The sequence below is a fragment of the Diaphorina citri genome, unplaced genomic scaffold, assembly GCF_000475195.1.
Source record: "Diaphorina citri unplaced genomic scaffold, Diaci psyllid genome assembly version 1.1 scaffold1217, whole genome shotgun sequence".
Lineage (NCBI taxonomy): Eukaryota > Metazoa > Arthropoda > Insecta > Hemiptera > Psyllidae > Diaphorina > Diaphorina citri.
The window spans coordinates 62,520-71,880 of NW_007378646.1; the positions used below are offsets into that span (position 1 = coordinate 62,520).

The 9,361-nt window shown below is 38.6% G+C and overlaps 1 protein-coding gene across 1 annotated transcript; it reads left to right on the forward strand.

Moving 5' to 3' along the window:
* The first annotated feature begins 590 nt into the window (after positions 1-590).
* LOC103514748 (PX domain-containing protein kinase-like protein) lies at positions 591-5,332 on the forward strand. The gene is made up of 6 exons (XM_026827635.1): positions 591-603; positions 884-1,132; positions 1,643-1,863; positions 2,116-2,211; positions 3,060-3,408; positions 5,082-5,332. The coding sequence occupies exons 1-6, from the start codon at positions 591-593 to the stop codon at positions 5,330-5,332; spliced, it is 1,179 nt and encodes a 392-aa protein (XP_026683436.1).
* The last annotated feature ends 4,029 nt before the right edge of the window (positions 5,333-9,361 follow it).

Consider the following 9,361-nt stretch of genomic DNA (forward strand, 5'->3'; position numbering starts at 1 on the left):
GTAAAAAAAATGCATCTCTATTTAAGTTGGTCAAGGTCCTCTTTTATCTCTCTCTCGCTCTCTCTCTGCTCCCTTCCTCTCTCTCTCCTCGAAACCTCAATGGAAACCTTCCTTATTGTATTCCTTAAGAGATGATTGTAAAGGTATAGAAACACACTACTATCACGTGACGTGAGCTCACACGAATGGCATGAGCGTGAGGTAACGTCAGTGTAGCTATCGTGAACGGAACCACCTACTTATGGAAGACCTTAGAACAACATCTTTCTGACGTTCCATGACTCCCCATGAGCTCACGTTATGTGGGGGCAGTGTGTTCTACCTTAAGACATTTCGCTCCTCGCACTCGCTGGATTTCAAGCCATTTCGGTGCTCGACCGATGATAATAGTCCACTTCCTGATGTGTGTTTCATTCAGTGAACAATTTCTTGGTAAGCCCGTAAACCAAAAAGCCAATTAGAACAGAACGCAGAGGTACCAGCGGTTCTTAACCGAGTTCTTACAGCGGTTCTTACCTGTGGACCAGCGATTCTTAACCGAGGGTACGTGAGAGACCTTCCGCGGGTACGCGAGAGAAAAAAAATGTGTAATGGCGGACAAAAGCAAATTTTGATGGGTTATCAGTGCGGTACAGTCCAGAAAAGTACTGAATTTTGACCTCAAGGTACTGAAGTATTGAATTCTTTCAAAAAGTGCTGAGTCACGCACTACCAACTAAGCTAACTAGGCTGGCTAAGGGATTTTTTTGTCTCATTCTGACATTATAAATTAATAATTAAAATACCTATACCTTCTCCCTCTGCAGTTCAATGCTACCTCTCTATCCCTTTTTATTCGATTTTTTTTGTTATTAATCGGTCTATATTTTATTTTTTATTTTAGGGCATCTACACACGGGTAACATTCTAGTCACTTCCAACACCTCCATACAGCTTAGCGAGCTAGAAAACCTCCACCTGGGTGTCTCACCTCTCCTTCGTCCCTGTCTAATACAAGCCCGCTCCCTGTATACTAGCATGGAATCTATAGATGTGTACTGTTTCGGAGTCATCCTGTATGAACTATGTACAGGATGTCCCCTGCAGAGTGTCACCTGTGATCTGGTGTCAGACGAGATTGATGTTGATATACGTAAGTACAGTAACTACTTTCACAGAGCTGTTGTTTCATTGCGACGAAATAAAAACGGTGGTAAAACACCCATCTTAAAAAATAATAATAATAATCAATTATTGGTGTTAAATGGAGGAGTTGCAATTGGGGAAATATTATTAAATAAAGGTCGATTCCTACGTAAAAAGTTGTGAAAAATCCGAATGTGAGGTCAAAACTTCGAAAAAGTAACTTTAAAAGGTCGAAAATTCAAATTTTAATTGCCGTTCTAATGAAAAAGTTCAAAGAGTTGTGACGTCAGATTTCACGTCAAAATGCGCAGAAACGCTTGTGCACAAACAAACGAAGTGTATGCCGTGACGTCAAACTTCACGATTTACCGCTCTTTTTTAAATCGATTTATCTCGGTATCTAGAAGTCGCAGAAGAAAAAGAAAAATTCCGTTCTTCCTTACTTTTCCTGCTCTATGACTTTGAAACATCACCCAAGTAAGCGCAACTGATCTATTGTGACCATTCTCTGTTTCAGGTGCCCTGTTAGAATCCATCCTCTCTTCAAAAGCCCTACAGTCTGGTCTGCCCTCCCTTCAAGACATCCTAAGTTTACCCCTCTTTCAAGGATATGTCCCTGATACGAACAACAATCTAAACCAGACCAAACCCAGAGTGAAAATGAGCACTCAAATGAAGAAATATTTGCCTGTGCTCTATGAAACAGTGTTGAATCGACTGGCTGTTGATCACAGACATGTAAGTAATGCTAAATTGGACAATATTTGAACAACAATTTAATAAATTGAACAAAATATGAACAACAATCTAAACCGGACCAAACCCAGAGGTAAAATAAGCAATCAAATGAAGAAATATTTGCCTGTGCTCTATGAAACAGTGTTGAATCGACTGGCTGTTGATCACAGACATGTAAGTAATGCTAAATTGGACAATATATGAACAACAATTTAATAAATTAAACATGATATGAACAACAACCTAAACCAGGCCAAACCCAGAGTGAAAATAAGCAATCAAATGAAGAAATATTTGCCTCTGATGTATGAAACTGTGTTGAATCGACTGGCTGTTGATCACAGACATGTAAGTAAATGCTCAGGTTAATAGTTCGAGTCTTAGTCAAGTCATAAAAATTTTCAGGTGTAATTATTGGGGAACGATATTTGTGACAAGCATATTTAAGTATGCTTAACACTATTAACGCTTAATACTTTGCTATTTCTTTAGCAAGGGAAATTTCAGGCTGTTATAAGTACTCCCTTTGTCTCGCTGGAGGACGTAAAACTGAGACAAAGCCAGCCCTGTGAAGCCACAGACAATAACACTGGCTCTTTTGAGGGTACCTGAATGGGACTATGGTCAAGTCCGTCTCAGGAAGTAGGGTACAACGACATAATTATGTACCTGAATATCCCTCATCTGACCCCTACAATTTAGGGGCCCTTAGCTAGCTCTCTGGCCTTGATGACACCTCTTGGTTTCCTCTTAATGGGATAGTATATGGACTCACAGCTTTTCTCTGGAATAAACCTGAGTATGCGGACTCTTTAGAGGTGCTGCAGGTGAATTTTAGAGAAACTGGGGAGGTTGAAATATACCAGTGAGGGTACTTCTAGGTTCCATCAAGGCCAGGGTATAGCAGCTTGGGCAGGGGAAAAAATACTGTTCACAATAGATCTACAGAGGTCGCAGTGTTAATTGCATACTCTCTTGGGAGAGGAGCAACCAGTCCCATAATAGATAATAGATAAGTACTCCCTGTTTAAAGTTCCCCAGTCAGACAATGTCTCTTCTACTCTATTCTATTTCATTTGATATTATTTTATTTTGTTCTATTCTATTTTATTTGATTCTAATCTAATCTATTCTAGTCTTCTCCATTCTCTTTGACATTTTATTCTATTCTATTTTATTTCTATTCTATTTCACAGGTCCGACACGAAAAACGTCTTCAGCGGATGGAATCCCTCCTAGGGGCGGACTCCGACCTCAGTCAATACGTCATGGAACGCACGCCATCCCTGAACAAAATAGAACGAACCCCCTCCCTCAACAAAATCGATAGACCGTCCCTGGAACGGAACTTTTCCGACGGATCGACCCTGGAAGGAAGATTATCTCTGAACGGCAGACCATCCCTGGAACGAAGATTGTCTATGAATGACAGGCCAGGGCTGGATAGATGTGTGGGTAGCGGAAGGGCCCCGGTTCGGGCCCCAACGAGTCTAAGATTTGCCACCCCTGATGAGTCCGGGAGTGATTCTGTAACACCGTCCTCAGGTAAGCAAAGTAAGTCCCGTTAGATGGAAGAGCTCATGTTAAGAATTCTACCACTTAAAATAAAAGCGGTCTTGGTGTTCTATTGTTGACCCAGTATCTAAATGGGAAGTATTGTGTCTCTTATCGCCCACCTGATGAGGGACATACTACGGGATGGGCATGCTACGACACAGACCACATGAGTCTAATGTAGCAGTTGTTTCGTTGATACGAAATAAAAACGGCGGTGAAACACTCATCTTTTATGAACTACCACACTGGTAAGTCACAAATATACAACTTAAAGCAGGGTTTATCAAATCAGAATTGAGATCAATCTGTGATTGAACTGTTCTTAATACCTACCCAGTTCAATCCAGAATTGAAGCCAACTCTGACTTCGTAAAACGCGGTCTAAAATAAAGCACACTGAAAATAGAGCCCTAAAAAAGTTCTTCCTTATGGATCACTGAAGTTAAGGGGTGAAATCCCCCGTCACTCGAAAGAATACCTACCCAGTTCAATCCAGAATTGAAGCCAACTCTGACTTCGTAAAACGCGGTCTTAAATAAAGCACACTGAAAATAGAGCCCTAAAAGGTTCTTCCTTATGGATCACTGAAGTTAAGGGGTGAAATCCCCCGTCACTCGAAATCTTAGTGGTTATAGTGACGTAAAATTTACACTCGTATTTATGAACAAGAATGATCGTTCTTAGATCAGTCTCAAGTCAAAATTGACCAATCAAATGCCTTGAGACTATGCATGTGTTCGTATTTTGATTGGAAATATTTCAACGGGACCTGAAAAGGAAGTTTTGAAGACGAGGTAATACACCCATGTAACACCGCCAGAAGGTCGCGGGTTCGATGCCCGACATTGGCAAAAAAAAAGTTTTTGCATATAGATTTTTCGATTGGAAGTACACCTATTTCAACGCGTTAAGGTAAAAACACACTATTATCACGATAGTAGTGTGCCTGCCCTGAACGAAATTACCTACAATTACCTACAAAAAACCTGCCTCGGTGGTGTAGTGGTCAAGACGCTCGCCTGGTAAACAGGAGGGCGTGGGTTCAATCCCAGCCGAGGTATGGAATACCTACCTCGGTGGTGTAGTGGTCAAGGCGCTCGCCTGGTAAACAGGAGGGCGTGGGTTCAATCCCAGCCGAGGTATGGAATACCTACCTCGGTGGTGTAGTGGTCAAGGCGCTACCTACCTCGGTGGTGTAGTGGTCAAGGCAGATGATCAATTTGGTTTTCGGAAGGGAAGAGGAACCCGGGATGCTATAACTTGCGTGAGAATGTTATCAGAGAGGATATTGGACGTAAACAGAGAATTATATGTGTGTTTTGTAGATTGGGAGAAAGCCTTTGATCGAGTAAATTGGAATATACTGTTGAGAGTTTTGAGAGAAATCGACTTGAACTGGAAAGATAGACGCCTTATTCGACAACTTTACAAAGGACAGAAAGTAGTAGTACGAGTGGAAGAAGAAGAAACAGAAGAGATAATGTATGCCGTGACGTCAAACTTCACGATTTACCGCTCTTTTTTAAATCGATTTATCTCGGTATCTAGAAGTCGCAGAAGAAAAAGAAAAATTCCGTTCTTCCTTACTTTTCCTGCTCTATGACTTTGAAACATCACCCAAGTAAGCGCAACTGATCTATTGTGACCATTCTCTGTTTCAGGTGCCCTGTTAGAATCCATCCTCTCTTCAAAAGCCCTACAGTCTGGTCTGCCCTCCCTTCAAGACATCCTAAGTTTACCCCTCTTTCAAGGATATGTCCCTGATACGAACAACAATCTAAACCAGACCAAACCCAGAGTGAAAATGAGCACTCAAATGAAGAAATATTTGCCTGTGCTCTATGAAACAGTGTTGAATCGACTGGCTGTTGATCACAGACATGTAAGTAATGCTAAATTGGACAATATTTGAACAACAATTTAATAAATTGAACAAAATATGAACAACAATCTAAACCGGACCAAACCCAGAGGTAAAATAAGCAATCAAATGAAGAAATATTTGCCTGTGCTCTATGAAACAGTGTTGAATCGACTGGCTGTTGATCACAGACATGTAAGTAATGCCAAATTGGACAAAATATGAACAACAATTTAATAAATTGAACAAAATATGAACGACAATTTAAACCAGGCCAAACCCAGAGTGAAAATAAGCAATCAAATGAAGAAATATTTGCCTTTGTTCTATGAAACTGTGTTGAATAGACTGGTTGTTGATCATAGACACGTAAGTAATACTAAATTAAATTAAATATGAACAACAATTTAATAAATTAAACATGATATGAACAACAATCTAAACCAGACCAAACCCAGAGTGAAAATAAGCACTCAAATGAAGAAATATTTGCCTGTGCTCTATGAAACAGTATTGAATCGACTGGCTGTTGATCACAGACATGTAAGTAAATGCTCAGTTTAATAGTTCGAGTCCAAGTTAAGTCATAAAAATTTTCAGGTGTAATTATTGGGGAACGATATTTGTGACAAGCATATTTAAGTATGCTTAACACTATTAACGCTTAATACTTTGCTATTTCTTTAGCAAGGGAAATTTCAGGCTGTTATAAGTACTCCCTTTGTCTCGCTGGAGGACGTAAAACTGAGACAAAACCAGCCCTGTCAAGCCACAGACAATAACACTGGCTCTTTTGAGGGTACCTGAATGGGACCATGGTCAAGTCCGTCTCAGGAAGTAGGGTACAACGACATAATTATGTACCTGAATATCCCTCATCAGACCCCTACGATTTAGGGGCCCTGAACTAGCTCTCTGGCCTTGATGACACCTCTTGGTATCCTCTTAATGGGATAGTATATGAACTCACAGCTTTTCTCTAGAATAAACCTGAGTATGCGGACTCTTTAGAGGTGCTGCCGTCCCGGAGAGCAAAAAGAGAAGAAAGACAGGAAAGAGGAAAGCCAGCCGATCCAGGAACGAATGTTTCCCCATCGGGGAAAAATCCGCGCTGGGCGGGAATCGAACCCGCGGCACCGGGTCGCCGCGACGTAAGAACAGGTAGGAGCCATGCTCTAACGACCGAGCTATCGGTGCTGGCTCACCAATTTTTGAGCAAGTAAAAGATGTGATAATAAAAAATGGCCAGTCATAACATCAGGTCATACATGAGCCTAGTCATGTAGTCAATATCACTGACATCATCAGTCATGTAGGTACATTGAACAGTCAATATGATTTGAACATTACTAACATCAGGTCATGTATAGTCAATATAACACCAGGTTACATACCTATTGTGCTGACCTTCGCTCTCAATCAGTTCTTAATTCAACTCTAACTCTAGGTAGTAATGTCCGAGGTGGATTAACTCAGCCATAAATTACCAGTGCCGTAATAGCATAAATAAGAAGCTCCACTATCGTCAAACTTGAATCATTTTTTTTTTTTTTTTTTTTTAAGAGGTTTGACAGGGGGAACTGTAACTGTATTATGGGAAATATTTGAACTACATCTTTCTGACACCCCATGACTTCACGTGACGTGACGTGACGGTAATGTAATGTGCTTCTATTTCTACCTTTACTGTCTGGTGTCTAAATGGGAGGTTTCACGTTTAAGAGGGCGCGGTTAGTCCAGCGGTAATGCGCTTGCTTGTCATGCAAAAGGTCGCAGGTTCGATGCCCAACATTGACATTTTTTTTTATTATTATTCGCCGATTTTGTGTGTATTTTTTACGTGTACTCCAGTCCTTCGGTTCATGTTAGTAAAAATTATATAAAATTAAAACGCAAATTGTTTTAGTTTCAGACAGAGTCATTTTTATTGAAGTTTTCATGTTTTGTTATATTTACAGGGGAGGGGGAGCTACTTTTAAAGAGAGATGTAAAGAGTTGGAAAATAGTTTCCAATTTTATCGACGCTTAACAAACAACAAAGCTTATCCCCCTCTTTTTTTTTACCTCCTCTAGTTTGCATTCTTTGCAAGTTCGGATTTCAGATTCACTTTAAAAACTAAAACAGTGTTCAAAGTGTGTGTGTGTTTTTTGTGAAAATTAGATTTTTAGGTTGGTTGGTTGGTATGGTAGGTAGGTATACATGTTTGCAAGTCACTACAGTTTGAGTAAAAACTAAAAAAACAGTCTGACAAAATTGCTAAAAACGGGTGATAGGTAAAAAAATAAAATAAAAAATAGGTACTTAAGTCAGATTGTAGTATTTTGGGGCTCTCAGTGGAAAAAAATCAGTAAAAAAACTCCCCCTTTTCCAGAAAAGTTCAAAAAATGGTACAAAGGCTCTGTTGTTTGCTAAGTGATGATTTATCTTTCTTTTATGAAACAAATAAAGAGATTTTTTTTATAAGTCATAACAAGTGTAAAAAAAAGGTAATAACAAACAAAAATCGAATTAAATAATAAAAATCAAGTACTTACCTACCTATCAAATAAAAATTCAAGTACCTACACAATTATATCTAATACAGTAAAACCTCGATTATTTCAACTTCCATTATTTCAACTCCATTGTTTTTTTTTCTACCTTTCAAAGGATATCCTATCTTAACAGAGGAAAAGATCATAGAAAGTCATTATTTCAACCTCGATCATTTCAACCACCCGCGGTCCCAATCGGTTGAAATAATCAAGGTTCTACAGTAAAAAAATTAAATAAAAATTCAAGTACCTACCTACATTGTAGCAAATAAATAATAAAATCGAATTAAATAATCAAGTACCTATATCAAATAAATAAATTAAATAAATTTCAAGTACCTATATCAAATAAATAATTAAGTAAGTATGTATGTGTCTAATTAGTATGGCTTTGTTTTTTGGCAAGTGAAAATAGTAAAGTGAACACTTAAAAATAATCGAGCGTAAAAGATCAAATAAATAAATTAAATAAATTTCAAGGACCTATATCAAATAAATAATTAAGTATGTATGTGTCTAATTAGTATGGCTTTGTTTTTTGGCAAGTGAAAATAGTAAAGTGAACACTTAAAAATAATCGAGCGTAAAAGAAACATTTGCTTCCTACTAACTAAAACTAAAGCTCCCATTGCTTGGTGGTCATTGCACTTGTCTTGCACGTGGAGGACCCGGGTTCGAGGACAAAAAATACAGCCCAAAACCGAGTTTAATATCTGTGGCCATGAGTGACGAGCTTTTGCTGTTGTCTATTTTGTCCTAAGGACAATTTACTGTGGATAAGAATAGCCAATTCCTAAAGGACTTCAGGTAAAATCCCATAAAAATAGACAATTCTTATAGAATTTAGCAACAATTCTGAAGAAAAATAAATTACAATTGAGAATTCCATTCATTTAGCTTTTAAAAAAACTCCGAAATTCAACTAAAATTCTCAATTGGAATTTAACTTAATTCTCAATTGGAATTTAACTTAATTCTCAATTGGAATTTAACTTAATTCTCAATTGGAATTTATTCATCAGACCCCTACGATTTAGGGGCCCTGAGCTAGCTCTCTGGCCTTGATGGCACCTCTTGGTATCCTCTTAATGGGATAGTATATGGACTCACAGCTTTTCTCTAGAATAAACCTGAGTATGCGGACTCTTTAGGATTTAACTAAAATTCTCAATCGAAATTTAACTAAATTCTCACAGGAATTCAACTTAAATTCCCACCTGGAATTTAGCTAAATAAAATTAAAACTTACGTTACCTAAATTATGACACTAAATGGAGAATTACGAGGTTGTAAGGTTTCTGTCTACAAATGTTACAAAACAATAGAGCCCCCGAATCTACTAGCTCAAAGTGTTCTCCGTAAAGGGACTTTTCACTTTTCAGTCCCATTTAGGCAGGATAAACAAGGTTAATTCTATTCGATTGTAAATTGTAATGTAGTCTTCGAACAGACTCAAAAGTCAACATTTTATCGAGGTGTAGACCTACCTCGGTGGTGTAGTGGTCAAGGCGCTCGCCTGGTAAACAGGAGGGCGTGGGTTCAATC

Excerpts from the sequence above, each read along its gene's own strand:
- LOC103514748 (XM_026827635.1), top strand. Across the intron at positions 1,133-1,642 it reads CGAGATTGATGTTGATATAC|GTGCCCTGTTAGAATCCATC; the intron begins GTAAGTACAGTA and ends TCTCTGTTTCAG. Across the intron at positions 2,212-3,059 it reads TGGCTGTTGATCACAGACAT|GTCCGACACGAAAAACGTCT; the intron begins GTAAGTAAATGC and ends TCTATTTCACAG.